At 37.3% G+C, this 14,585-nt stretch overlaps 2 protein-coding genes across 3 annotated transcripts; both read right to left on the bottom strand.

The window, feature by feature from the left end:
• Nucleotides 1-285: 285 nt before the first annotated feature.
• Nucleotides 286-6,384, bottom strand: LOC102611128 (ubiquitin-activating enzyme E1 1). 2 transcript variants are annotated; one of them, XM_052431783.1, is made up of 7 exons: nucleotides 6,020-6,384; nucleotides 5,358-5,758; nucleotides 4,510-4,727; nucleotides 3,276-4,070; nucleotides 2,089-2,957; nucleotides 1,568-2,000; nucleotides 286-1,287 (listed from the first exon to the last, which is right to left on the bottom strand). In XM_052431783.1, exons 2-7 carry the CDS (start codon nucleotides 5,743-5,745, stop codon nucleotides 691-693), a joined length of 3,300 nt encoding a protein of 1,099 aa, XP_052287743.1. In that variant the 5' UTR covers nucleotides 5,746-5,758; nucleotides 6,020-6,384; the 3' UTR covers nucleotides 286-690. The 2 variants fall into 2 exon arrangements, with proteins under 2 accessions (XP_052287743.1, XP_052287744.1); XM_052431784.1 differs by having other exon boundaries at nucleotides 5,358-5,734.
• Nucleotides 6,385-10,819: 4,435 nt separating this feature from the next.
• LOC102611419 (uncharacterized) lies at nucleotides 10,820-14,297 on the bottom strand. Its single transcript, XM_006488513.4, has 3 exons — nucleotides 13,629-14,297; nucleotides 12,408-13,491; nucleotides 10,820-11,453 (listed from the first exon to the last, which is right to left on the bottom strand). The coding sequence occupies exons 1-3, from the start codon at nucleotides 14,054-14,056 to the stop codon at nucleotides 11,151-11,153; spliced, it is 1,815 nt and encodes a 604-aa protein (XP_006488576.2). The 5' UTR covers nucleotides 14,057-14,297; the 3' UTR covers nucleotides 10,820-11,150.
• Between the last annotated feature and the right edge of the window lie 288 nt (nucleotides 14,298-14,585).

Genomic DNA, 14,585 nt, shown 5'->3' with positions numbered 1-14,585 from the left:
TATTGGTCAGTATAAGGGTGCGTTTGGTAGTTGAACAGGATATGATTGAATTGAAAAGAATTATAATTTATGCATAAATGTATTAATATATTATACACAAAAATAATTAATAATTATAATTTTGAATAAATAATCACAATAATAATAATAATTTTTTATTATTATTATTATTAACAACAACAACAACTAAGGGCATTTTAATAACTCAAAATAATTCAACTTATTTCAATTCCAAGATAAAATAAACGCATTAATGAAATTTCAATCCATTCTCATTCTTATAACTCAAATAAACAACTTATTCTGATTCTCATTTCTCATTTTTATTCCAACTCATTTCTATTACAGTCTATTCCGATTTCAGCTCATTCCGTTTACTAACAAGTAAACGCAGCATAAAAATCATGGCAAAAGTCACACCACTACACAGCATGAAAAGAAAAGTTGTGCGAGAAAATACAATTGCTGCCAACAAAGTGACGAACCTAGTAGATAACTGACCAAGCTAATTAACCCTGCTACCGAGCACACATTCAACCAACTGATAATATGCAGATAGAGAGAATATATGATATCAAAGTTGCTTTCCGTTTATGCGTGAGAAAGCAGTACTCAACCACATAACATCGGAACCAGTATATTAATTAAGGGTCTCGTCCTACAATCACAGTTCGACCTGACAATCAACATTTAACGGAAGTAAATTGATATCAGAGGAATGTCGATGTCATTATCCTCATCATCCTCGCACGCCACAACAACATCCAGGTGCCGACGATAGGGAGGCAATTCAACTTTGGCCACTTCCCTAGCCAGATCGACAACCTTCTTGTCCATCCGCTCTTTGTGGCGAGGGAACATACTATTAAAGAGCAGGCAGCTTCCACATGAAATGCTATAAGCATTCAAACCCTTATCCTTGAGCCATTGGATAAGCTCCCTTAGGGTCGGATTGTCTTTAAGTATCCATCTGTCCCAAACAGTCCAGCTCATATCACGGTGCTTTATGACCTTTGGTGGGACTGGCTCAGCCATAGAGAACAGAGGCAAAGCTAGGTTGGCAAATGTATTTCGGTAGTCTTCCAGTTTGTGTCCTCCATCCAGAACCTTGTATAGCTCCAGGCACACAAGACCGGTAGCCATTGCAGTGGAGGTTGCAATTGCTGGAATGATCCTTCCAGCAATAAACTTGGCTTTCAGCTTGTCGACCTCAGGAATGCTATAGTTCCTTGCCCTCATGTTAGCAAGCCCAGCTATCATATCCATGTGGTAGTTTGTGTCATCATCCTGCACATCCACAAGCATGTGTATTTTAGGGAAACAAATTAACAAATTAATGTATAAAACACTAAAATACCCCAAAGTCTTTTCCTCCGCTACTCTGTTTCTAATCAGAACGATTGTCAAACAAACACAAAACACGTGGCTGGTAATCAAACAATTGCAAAATCACAAGCCAATTAAATGATGGCAAAGTTTACCATAAACCAATATAAGCTTGAATAGAAAAAAGAGCCCAAAAACACATGTATGGCAGTTGTTCTTACACAAGGATAAAAATACAAACCTTTTCGAACTGAATTGGTTTCAACCTGAACCCAGATGGCAGGTTCTTTCTGCACTGCTCTAACTTTATAATCAGATCATTAATTACCGCTGCATCATCCACAGAAGCAGTGGAGAGAGTAGTAGCCTTCTCATCCGTTAAGATTTTTGCATCTTTCTTTGGCAGAAAATCTGGTACCATCACTTTGTCAACAGCCTCAGCCAACATCTTAGGATTATTGGTCCAATCAGGAATAGGGATGCCAAATGTCTCTGCTCGTAGTATGGAGGCTGCCATAACAAAGTGTAGGTGACTGGGATCCGCAGATGAGAACTGAAGAGGATGAGGGAATCGCTTTGGGGCAGACCAGAATGGAGCCCCAGTACTGGTAGCAGCATCTTCAGGAAATGTAAAGATCAACTGCTTCACTCGGTTGGAAAAATAATCTTCAAACCTGATCAGATAAGAATCATAATGTCACATACTGATTAAAAAATATTATAATCAATTAATTTATTAATATAAATCATCAAAGGAAGTACTTGAGACGAGCCCAGGTGATGCAGTCCTGGAATATTTCGCACTTCTCCTTGTCAAGGCACTCAAGGACACGTTCCAAGTTATCTCTAGCTTGAGCATCACCTGCATTAGCCATAGAAGTAGTGTATTCAACTGGGTTGGATAGATAGGCATTCACTTCGGCAGGAGTTTTCTCAAGCAAACCCTCAAACTCAGAACGGGCCCATGTCAAGCAATGGTCAATGTTGTGTGGGAATGAGTGCACGGTGCACATGGGTGCTTGTTTCTCGGGTGGATCTCTTGAGGCACCATAGTTTTCAGTTAAGTGAGGAATGACCATCTGAGTGTTGCATTTGGCACCTAGAGTCCCCGACTCAAGAAGTGGTTTCTGGAAATATAGGCACCTCTGATCAACATACAGTCTGGCATTAACATTGTCTAATGCATTGATCACACAAGTTATATTCTCCCAGAAGGTATCATCAAACACATTCTCTGTTTCAGGACCCACACGATTTTGCAAAGCTTCAATGTTGAGACGAGGATTTATTGATGTAGCAGCAGAAGCAGCAACAGTGGATTTGGCCTGCCCAATATTCCAATCACGGAAGAGAAACTGCCTACTAAGGTTACTCTTTTCAATTACATCATCATCAGTAATAGTTAGTTTTCCTTGATTACCACATGAAACTCCCATCAGCGCCACATTCTTTAAGAACTCACACCCAAGTGCACCAGATCCTACAATGAACACTTTAGCATCCTCCAGCTTCTTCTGGAGCTTGGCCCCAAACACAGAAATTTGTGCATCATAACGGCTATTAATTGGTTTAAATTCAGTGGAATCCAGAGGCTCGGTAGGAAGTGACTCCACAGAATCAAAATAGAAGAACTGTAGAAACAAGTAAAACAAGTTTAAAATCCAAACAACAAATTCAAAAAATACATGTCAATGGACTCCAGTGGAAAAATAGTCATAAACAAGTTAACAAATAAATTAATGGACATATGTTCTTGTGATTAAACAAAGAAGTTCTAAATTCAAGTAAGTGTGTGTGTGTGCATGACAACATGAGCAACAGATAAACAAATTGGCCTACGACTAAACTGATTGTGACAAAATTATAAGTTTGAAACCATGTTTAGTTGTACGAGTAGCAAGTATTCCAACTCTCAATAAATCTCCTGCGTAACATAATCGAAAACTAACCTGATAAAGAGGATGGAACTTTCCAGAGCATGCTTTCACAACCTCTTGTCCCACAATACCACCAAACATAGCAGCCATGGGATTTAACACTGCCCTAGCGCCAAAGGCAAAGTGCCGTAAAAGCTTTGTGTTAATATCTTCCACTCTACCATCCCCCAAGCTCTCATTAATATTGGTGGCAACAGAAATAAGTTTCTGAGCATCCTCTTCTGAACCAGCGACAGGGAAGCGGCCCAACTCAGAAACAAATTTATCTAGTGCTTGGAATGCTAAGTGTAAGGGAGGCGGGCGATCAAATTTGGAGAAATCACTCAGAAGAAAATCACCAGGATCTTCGAGTGCTTCCCTTAACGGTTTAAAATTCAACACCTTGGGCTGTTTCACCTGAGTGACAATGCCACCTTTCACATAGGTTCCATAATTGGTAGTGTCTTCTTCAAGAGTAAAAGAATATGGCCTTGCACTTTTAATCTTCCTTGGTTTTCCATCATTCAGCTCTGTCATTCCATGAACTTCAGAGAATACAACAAGGTCCCCATCCTGAAACTCAAGCCTTTCATCATCAACACAAGATACTAGCGCTGGGTTGTCATTGCTAATGGATGCAATTATACCCGTGTGTGGATCCTCTCCATCAACATCAACAACAGTAAACTCAGGACCAAAGTCACAAAACACGGAGCCAAAAAGGCCTCTAACTTCAGCTTTGATGAAGGAGATAGCTGGTTGATGATTGTGGCAAAAGTCGTCGAACTCAATGGCTTTATCAAGACTAATGTCAGTGAAGACAACAGCCTGCACCACAAGAAAGTCATAAACAATGAAACAACAGAAAACACAGACTGCAGAAACAAGGAAACAAGATTCATTTAAATTGATGAACACGCAAGCGGTATTTCTTCTAAGCTTATATCAAATTCCAGATATGAAACTTATTTGGACAATGAGTCCAGTGATTGTTCGTCTTTATCTGACTTGTCTTCATATTTGCTATAATCGTCTTAAATTTCTACTTGCATGAATTAGCTTGAAAAGGTCAATGAACTAGCGGCCAAATTCAGTTTCGTATTTGCTAATAAAAACAGTTTGTAATTCATGACCAATTTGATTGAAAATTTCACATAAAACAAATTGGAGCAAAAACAAACATGTCCTAATGGTTTTATTCATAACTCAAACATTGCTAGTGAGCAAGCAGTACAATCAACGAAGGGAGAATAATGGAGGGAAGTACCTGAAAATCAGAAAGTTGTTCTTTGGTCAATTTCGACGTTAAGGTAGAAAGGACAACTGCATTATTGAGCTCCTGCAACTTCTGAACAGAAGCAAGTGCTCTGTTCTTACCAATGTCATTATCTGAAAATACAAAATTACTCGACAAATCCCACAACTCCACCGTCCCTTCATCGTGCAAGGTCACAGACTTGACACCCGCAAGAATCAGATTCTTTGCTGCAAGAAGCCAACAGTAGTATTGAAAAGGAATGAAGAATCAAAGGCTTAGTATTAGCTCAAAGGCAGTTGAAGTCAAATTAATGATGCCAGTTATAACATCCTTCTAATTCTCAAGCAACAGCAGCAACTAGAAGAAAGGCATAAAAATAAATCTAGCCCAAAGAAATTTTCAATCCCACATGCAAAGCAACGGACAATCCATGACAGATACTGAATAGACCTCAATTTCTCCAAGTAAATTTCCAATGAAGAAACCACCAAAGACAAGTTTAACATGGCCAATGCATTCTAAAGTTTTTCCACAGGCCAGAAGAAACAATTACAAGCTTGAAAAACAATATTTGGACTGAAGAAATCCCACAGGAAATCATACTCAACCCGAAAAATTCTAATTCCAGCTCCAAAAGTTGTGAAGATTCTAAAAAATATCATGTAAAGACTAGACCTCATCATTTTCAGCCCAATTTTGTATGAAGGTTACCATATCAAAGATTTAAAAAAAAAAAAAAAAAAAAACATTGGGAATATCACCGCAGCAGCATTCCATAAGTCAGAACCTAAATACATGTGAAAATTACAAAAATCTAATACAATTATTATGATAAAAAGAAAGAAAAAAAATCCTACCAATTTCGGCACCAAGACCCTGCATCCCGGAGACGAGGATATTTGAAGCAAAAAGCCGCCTCATCGTCTCGCGACCATACACAGCCAGCTGTCGGCTGTGCAGATCTTCATCTATGTCTGTCTGATTTGAATTGCCCAAAGTCATGATCGGCACTTCAGCTATGCTTGCACTGATACTATGATTCTCCCCCTCCTTTCCAGTGACTACGTTGTTGCTGCTGCTGCTGCTGCTGTTGTTGTTACTATCAGCCGTGGCAGAGATCCGATGCTTCTTGGTAGCAGATGATGCGTTTGCGATTTCGATGTCGTTTTGGCTTTCTTGAGCTGCGTTTTGAGTCTCTTCGTTCACAACGACCACTCCTTCACTGGCTCTCTTTCTAGGAAGCATATAGTGCAGTAAGCTACCAAACACGACACAAAATCCCGTAAAAATTACCATTAATGCCACAAACCGAAAACTCTTTAAATTCGTGCATCTATTACCGTAATAAAGACTGTTGTTCCGATAAAAATACCCTAAAATAATCGGTAACAAAACCAAAAACTCTAACCCTAACCCTAACTTCAATAATAATTTCATTTTTCGAACAAACAGATATTGATTCTTAGCTTTACTTAGCTCCAAATGTTTATCAAAGATTTAAAAAGACGAAGAAACGTACCGATTAGGACTGTGATTAAGAGAAGAATGGAATCTGAAAGAAAGAGAGACTCTGATTACTTTTTTTCTTATTTTTTGAATTTTTAATTCTTTTTTTTTTAATTTTTGTGTGTGTGCGAGTTTTTTGTTTTTTTGGACAGATTACTTGCGGCGTAAATTTTGTAATGGGTATGCGTCTGTGAGGCTCGTCAATATATAAGAATAAGAGAGAGGAGGGAGGGGTAAAAATGGATTTGCATTTTTTTTTTCCTCCCTGATGCGGTCTAGGGTTTGGAGCAGGACAGGTGCTGGTTGGCGAGATTTCTACTGAGAGAGACAATCATTTTTTCGTTTATTTTTTTGGTTTCTGCTGTTGTTTTCGCAAGAATATGGAGTGTGCTGCGAGATTTAATGGGGGGTTGATAAGAGCAGTGGGAGCACAGTAAAAACTTACCTATAAACGTCGTCGTTTTACCTAGGAAGGAATTAGTTTCTATTATTAATTTTCGCGTAAGAATTATCTTAGGTGCGTGAGGTTTGGTTTCTTGCCCGCGTGTAAGTGGCGGATTGGTGGAAAGAGTGATTTTTTTTTTAAAGAAGAATGAATTCCATTCAAAGATTAATAATGGCTAATAATATAAGGTCGTAAAGGCGTAAATAAACAGTTACATCTAGCTGAAGTGAAGTATAATATGTAGGATAAGATCTAAAACTTAAATTTAAAATAAATGCGATCTCCACCAACTATTACAAATAATTAAAATACAGAAAAAAAATTTCATCTATTAAAACTATTTAATTATTGAAAGAATTTTATAGGACTGACCTATCCCACATCGGGTAATGCAGGTGAAACCTCTTCCAATCTAATAATACAAAAAATACAGTAAAACACAATATTAAAATTAAACATAAACAACCAAGAAAATCACTTCTCTTAGAATAATCTTCAGAGGCTTCCAGATAAACTCTCATCCCAGGCCATCGAAATCTTAATGCACCAATTACTAGAGCCTCTAAACAATTCCAATACAGGCATATCATGCTGATACGAACACTAACACGAGCTCAATCAAGAAACTGAAACAATGCCATCGCCAGCACCAACCTCAAGAACAGAAGATATACAACATCCAACCACAAAAATACAAACAAATCCAAAAAAAAAAGGAAAATTCAATGAAAATGAATAAAGAGAAAAAAAAAAGAAAATCAAAGAAAATTACATTAAACAAAAAAACGAAAAAAGAAAATAATAAACACCGGCGGGAGAGTATGGGCTCAAAGCCCTTGTTAACTTTACGAAAATATTCTTCCAGTTGTACTTGGTCTGCAGCATGGTAAAAGCCCTCAAATTTCAAGGAAGGCAAACTTTAAAATTTTGACTTCTGTTTCAATATATTTGTCTTTGAATTTGTTTTCTTTTCACAGCGTCTCAATTATTTTAACAGTTCCTCTCTCATTCTTTAAAATAATGGATCCCATTACGTAACGTATATCCACACACAGCAACAGTTCCTGTGGTGAGGCCCACAACTGTTGCTATGTGTGGCGTACGTTACGTTAAACGTAACGTAGTACCAGCCTTAAAATAATATCAATTCATCCCTTCTGGACTAAAATCCTAACTATGCCACTGATGATCACAGTTAATGTTGAGGGGGTGGCTCCTCCATTGCTTATTTCAGAAATAAATCACATATTGCGTAGATCTTAAAAAAATAAATCAATGTAGATTGTTGACTTGCTTTTTACATAAAAACCAACTTCGGTGCGAGTATTATTATTTATTTTCCTTGGTATAATATCAATATGCAATGGTGACGTGTGTTATGAAAAATATAATGGTCAAACCGTCCGTCTAAAGGAGAAGAGAAGAAGTGCGGTTTGGAAATTGCAAGAGAGCAAGACTCTTACCATTTTCAGTTGTTGGGCCGAATTCTGTTAACCGAATAAACCCACCTATTTGACGGCCCAACTTACACCTATATATATATATATATATATATTATTCTAGTGTAGGTAAAATTAAATTGTGATCGTCCCATTCCTTCTGAGAAGAATTTATTCTGTCTTGTGCACTGTGATAATGCCAGGGGATTAGAATAAAGTCAGCGGCCAAATGTCGGTGAGAAAACAGCAATGGGGTCCACTAATTACACCTTTGCATTTGGGCCGTGTTCGTCGCATATTCACATGCGTCCACTAATTAAACCTTTGCATGTTTGTCTCGACATAAAAACCAGACGCCTGTCGTTTGATAAATAAACCCTTCTTACATGGTTTCGAAAACAGACATTCATAGCATTTTTCATGGGCGAATTTTGTCTAATCTGAGTCAAGAAAACTGCATTTAAGTTCTATCATGTCTTTTAAAGATTAGTAATTGCACTGTAAGAATACTTTATCGAAACAGATGAACAAAAACAAGTATGAATGACTATATTTTAAAACAATAGGGATCTATATGGGTAAATTTTGAAGTTTAGATGTTCAGACTTAGCTCATAAATATTTAATGACTATTTTATAGAGACTGAAATAACATGGTCTAACTAATTATTACGTCAAATCCTACCAAAAATTGGGTGTCATTTTGTAGATAATAATTATAATTCTTTTTTCAACAAAAAAAAAGAGCGAAGTGCCAATATAAGGTACAATGAAGCCCACTTTTTTTTTATTTAATATTCAGTAAGATCTCTGATATTTGACCCCTTAAATTATTTTATTAACTCCCATTTTTAATTAATTTTTATATATTTCTAATATTACCCTTAATTAAAATAATAAAAAATTATTTTTAGTTACTTTCTTTCCTATTATATTTTTAGTTACCTTTTTTTTTTCCTCTCTTCTTGCACTCGGGCATCACAATCACCACTGTCGTTATCTTCATATGCCAACTTCTTAAAATAATTTAAAAGCACGTAATGAACCAGTAATTCAACTCATGGATATTTTAAACAAATCAGATAATAGACATGAATAGTTTTTTTAATTGATTTTATGACAATCATAAATCTAATTTTTGTGAATTAGAAGTATCACAAATCTATTCAAGTTAAATAGCCAAAATTGCATGAGATGATACTGTTTAAAGTTAAAATCGATTCAATACAATAGAAGATACAATATATGTAGCCAGTGAGTGTTTAAGAGCAAAGCAAACGCTGCGTATTCTTTCAAGTGCCTTGTAATTTCAATTTAATATAGTTAATTGCCCATATTATCAGTTTCATTGTTCTCACATCAGCTTAAACCGATCTCTAGGCATTTTCACTTTTTACATAGAAAGCTTATTCTCAAAGAAGTGCATATGTAGCCATATTCTCAAAGAAGTCAATGCTAGGTTGAATGTGCATTCTATATTTAGTTGTTAGCACAATAGTACATGGTTAGTCAGAAACCCAAATTTCATTTTCTTTTATCTTTAGGTAGGCGAATGGAATAGTTATTAATGGTTTGTTCATCTAAAAATGATTTAATTGTTGCTATTTCACAAATCAACCCGAATGAGATAATAACAACTTTGATTTGCTTGGTGCACAGAGTCATTAGATGCAAATTTAAGGATTAAAATTTTAATTAGAGGATCTTTACATCTTTTGTTAAGAAACTCAAAATAACTTGCTCGGAAATTTTTTTTTACTTGCTTATATTTTAAGACTTTATTTTATCCATCTAAGAACACATTTTTATTTTATGTGAGCCATCGTAGGAATCTTCTTAGCAGTCAGGCTATATCTATTGAAGAGGATGATGGTGTTTTGATTGTGATGCAAGAGCGAGTAGATAAGGGAGGAAATATATATATATATTTAGCTCGTTTCTTAATTTTTTCACAAGGGCAATTCTAGACATATATGTGGTTATTAATTCAAAAGCGGGGGACGAGATGATGAGATAAATTGAGGGACACTTGTTTAGCAAAGGCCCCTCCAGCTTGGGCTTAGATTTCATGTTCTTCTTCATCATTGGCCTTTCATGACAAAGCCACCGAATCCGAGCGTTCTGACCCACATCTTCTAATCATATGCCTAACGGGTACGTAGTGAATGTGAATGTTCAAAAGCATGCAGCAGATATGACACAGAAAAAAGTAACAGCAACTTGGAAACAATGCACGCATAACAGCAGTATAGCTGCGGTTAATAGTTGTTAATTTGTCAGATGCAGAAACAATCTCCGGGTGTGGTGTTTTATCTTGACCCGACCTGACCAGTCTCGTGCACATGCATAGCATGTGTACTTTTCAAACATCTTGACTCATCATGTGATCCATTCCCGGCGTAAAAAATGCAGGACACCGAGACCAAGACTCAATTTCAACCACAGACTTGATTCATCTTCGACATTTCTAACTTGGCGGGCAGTATTTAGTATTTCATTATAAGAAAGAGAAACCATCTAAACCTGAGTTTACCGTTCTCATCAGTAGGCCAAATTGAAAAGTGGAGAATATGTATTAATACTACTCAAAAGAATCCTCCAAATTGTAAATATAAATACAATTATCTCCCTGAATGTGGCCCCTTAGGAGCTGGAAAGTTGAAAAAAACATGTATATACTACGATGGATAGTGAAAATGAAGGGAGTGGGATGTTTCATCGTTTCCCCCACTAATAGGATATAAGAACAAGGGGGTCCTCCTTAGTGCAATTCTTGTAGGCCATAACTCATAAGGCCACACATAAACCCCATCTACCGTTGCTTTTTAACTTTTTCAGTTTTCCTAGGCCAATATTCCTAGCCTTTAACCAACACGAAATGCCTAGTTAATCATGACAACACACACACACACAAGCACACGAGGAAATCATGTTTTAATGTTCCCATCACTAACGAATTATATAAGGTTTACATATGAAGCCAAAGGCATGCCATGAAAACAAAATAACTAAATAACAACAACAAGGTTTTCTGCCTTTTTCTTCTTTGGCTGGTATGACAAGAAATTTATTGGAAAGTGTAAGAGAAATTAGATATAAAATTGATTTAAAAGGGGTAAACAAAAGAAGATGTACATCTTCATTTCTGCATTTGAAGCTTTCCAAATCGACATTTATGCGTGGTAACATCAACCTGATGACAAACCTATTTTACACAGACTTCGCAATCAATAGATTATGTTCATGGAATTTGAAGGGTCTCTACCTATTACTGCTGTTGCTGATGTTGTTGGTCCGCAACAATAGTGATATAATCTCAGAAAACTGGGGGCGCTTTGAAGGAGAATTGTTCCAGCACTTGATCATCAAAGACTTCAGGATTTGCGGGCAGTCCTTGGGGATCTCAGGTCTTAGACCACAAGCAGCTATTCCAACAGCTGCCTGCACTGGTGAACATGCAGCATAAGCTGCCTCACCTGTCACCGTCTCCCAAATCACCATCCCGAAACTGTAAACATTACTCATCCACGTCTCAGAAACACTCTCTGGGTCGCCTGCAATAATCTACTCTTCCCCAAAAGTGACCAAATAAACAGTTCAGTTTTTCAATTAAAAGTAGAGAAAATATGGAATATGTAAAGCAAGAGTCATAAAGTGCATATCTATACATAATAAAATATTTTTTCAGATCAAATTACTTCTAGGCTAAAATCAAATGGTTATAACTCCTTTAACATAAGCTACTTCAAAAAGTTGACAAAATTTGTTTTTCATACCTAAATCTGCTTTCAAACAAATCTAAAATATCCACACCAAGTAGGCAAAGAAATTCAGAAAAAGTAAGATTCATGCAGTAATCATGCTAAAAATTCTCCATTATGTGGGCTCCAGTAATTAATCCAATTTGTTAAAAGTGGCACTAATGTTGACACCAAGCACATTTATATAATGGAGCATATATAAGTGCTTACATAAAGGTAAACAAGTGTAAAGCAAGAACAATTATGATGACATGTTAAGCATGCTCAAGCAATGATTTTTCAAGGATAAAAAGTCTCTTTCGGTAAGAGTAGATTAAACTGTGATTTATACATTGAATCTAAATAACGTCCTGGAACATGAAAACCCAATATAACCATCCACAAAAAGAAATAATAGGTCTACAGTTTGATAATGTAAAAGGCTTCTTCAGGTGCTTTGCCATTAACGACTGAAGATTAGGGTATCTCTTAGATTTAGAATACACATATAATCATGACTGGATCAAGCAGTATAGACCCTAAAGTCTAAATTAAAATAATAGGCTGTATTTGGGGAATCCAGAAGGGATAAATGATATGGTTAAAATAATTTGTTCTAAATTCTTAGGCATGGAATGATAACATTGATAGGGTCAAGCAGTATAGACTCTACTCTAGATTGTTAGACTCGTTGCTGACATAAAGAGATCATTATCAATTCGAATTGGATGATTGTGATCAATTAGTAAATGAGTTAAGCAAGCAACAGAAAACAAACCTCTGGAGCTAGCCATCGGTAACCATCAGTTTCATACTCCGTTGCCTCACCAACACTCTTGCAAGCAGTAACAATACCCATGTCCCCCAAGCAAACATTACCATGCCTATCCAATAGGATCCTTTGTGAGTTGAGGTCTCTGTATGCGACACCGTGATCATTCAGGAACTTGATCCCTTCAGCTACATCAATAGCAATCCTTATTATCTCCTTAGTCTGAAGCTTCCTGCTCTTTAGTATCAGGTCATTTACCGATCCACCCTCCATTAACTTTGTCACAACACACAGCCCGTGATTTTCATCAACACAGACACCATAAAATTGTAGAATATTCTTGTGCCCACAAGTCATCAACTCCAACAAATCTTTCCGAAGTTCAAACTCATATGCATTTCCCTTGTCACATCCTTTGAGCTTCTCAATCCCTACTCTTTTACCCTTGTAAACCCCTTTAAATGAATTAGGTCCGATTTGATCAATAAACTCAAGATTATCAGAGATCAAAAGCCATCTTCCAATCTCTTCCCCACCAGATTGGACCGTCTGCCATTCATCAACCGATACAACAAAAGAAGAACTGGGTAATGGCGTCTGAAGCTGAATTTTCAAATTAGAATTCTCAACTCCATTCCGAAAACTCTCGTCACAAGCCTCCTCCTCTTCAATCTCCCCAAAATCTCTACCCTTAGTATTCTCCTCTTGGCACCCGCAGAGGCCGAATGGGAGTTTCACCGAGGTGGGTTTAGGCTTCTTTATAGCAGACTTCAGGGCATTCTCAATCTGGGATTTAAACGACTTCTCTTGTCCAGCTTGAACCGCAAGAATAACAACCCCGAGTGTAAACCCTTTCTTTTCAAAGATCTGTATCTTCTTGCAACAGATAGAAGCAGTATCTAATGCTCCAGACATAGCTGGCCAAGAAATCGACGAGTTACATGCAAATGTAAGCTTATATACAGACCCCTGCGCTTCATCATCAGATACTTCTTGAATCATTATTGCGGGCCGATCATCACCCGAGGCTTGCTCAATCAATTTTATATGTAAAAACACTTCTTTCATATCGAATCCCGCTTGCGCGTAACTGTTTAAAATATCCAAATGAAAATAAAAATAATTAACTTATCTTCGTTGGTTCACCTGCATTTTCTCAGCAACCAATCAGAACAAAAATGGAAAAAGAAAGAAAAAAAGTGGTAAAAAGCTTGAAAACAACAAAACCTTAGTGGCAACGAATCATAATGCTTTCTCATATTGGACACGAGCCTCTCAGGCAACTGACTCCCGGGATACAACTGGGTCAGGTTCCGAACAACGCTACCCCACACGACCCTCCTACTGCTCTCGATCTTAGAGTTAGACGACGCCGTTTGCTGATCACGTGCTCCCACCCCCACTCCCCCGGTAGGCGCAGAGTCCAGATTCAATGTATTCTTCAGCGACGCAATAGCCTCCGACACATTCCGACTCAGCCGCTGAAACCGCTTCTGTACGACAGACGAGTACTCCTTCCCCGTCGCCGATGCCGACGACGTCTCCGCCGCAGCCGACACTGCCTCCGACCTGTCGTTCGTCCTCATCAACACTTGCTCCACCATGTCCTCGTCCGTGCTCGCTCGGCTCGACCAGCACTCCAATGCCGCAGCCATTTTGTTTCTTAACTTAATATTACAGTTACTGTGATTTGTAGCTTGGAAAGTGTTATTGGGCACGCAGCGCGAGTGAAGTGGTGAACTGCTCGGTTTGTGTCTGTGGGAAGATATTTGAGATTTTTATGTTGTTGTTGGTGGTCATGCTTTGGTTTCTGACAATGAGCGGGTAAGTGGGGATGACTGGGGCTGCGTTTGTTGTTGGCCTCTTGCAAAGGCAGAGTGACTGTAATAAAATAATTAAAAATAACAAGGGAGAGCGAGGGTGATGAATTGGCCACTAATGGTGATGCTCTTTTTTTCAAAAAAAATAAAAAGTAAATTACAATATGGCTCAAAAATAAAATGTTAGGCCAATTTACAAAATTAATTCATTTTACCTTTTTCTTATTTCGGTAATTTTATTAAAAATAAATAAATAAATGGATATACAATACATGGGAACAGATTTTTAAGTTAATATTCGAAAGATTTCTTTCTTCTCCCAAATGAATTTTACATACATCTAGTTTTTTAGTAAAATTCGTAT

This window comes from Citrus sinensis, chromosome 8 (assembly GCF_022201045.2).
Source record: "Citrus sinensis cultivar Valencia sweet orange chromosome 8, DVS_A1.0, whole genome shotgun sequence".
In the NCBI taxonomy this organism is placed as follows: domain Eukaryota; kingdom Viridiplantae; phylum Streptophyta; class Magnoliopsida; order Sapindales; family Rutaceae; genus Citrus; species Citrus sinensis.
The sequence above is the reverse complement of the archived record's forward strand: the minus strand, read 5'-3'. Positions and strand labels throughout refer to the sequence as shown.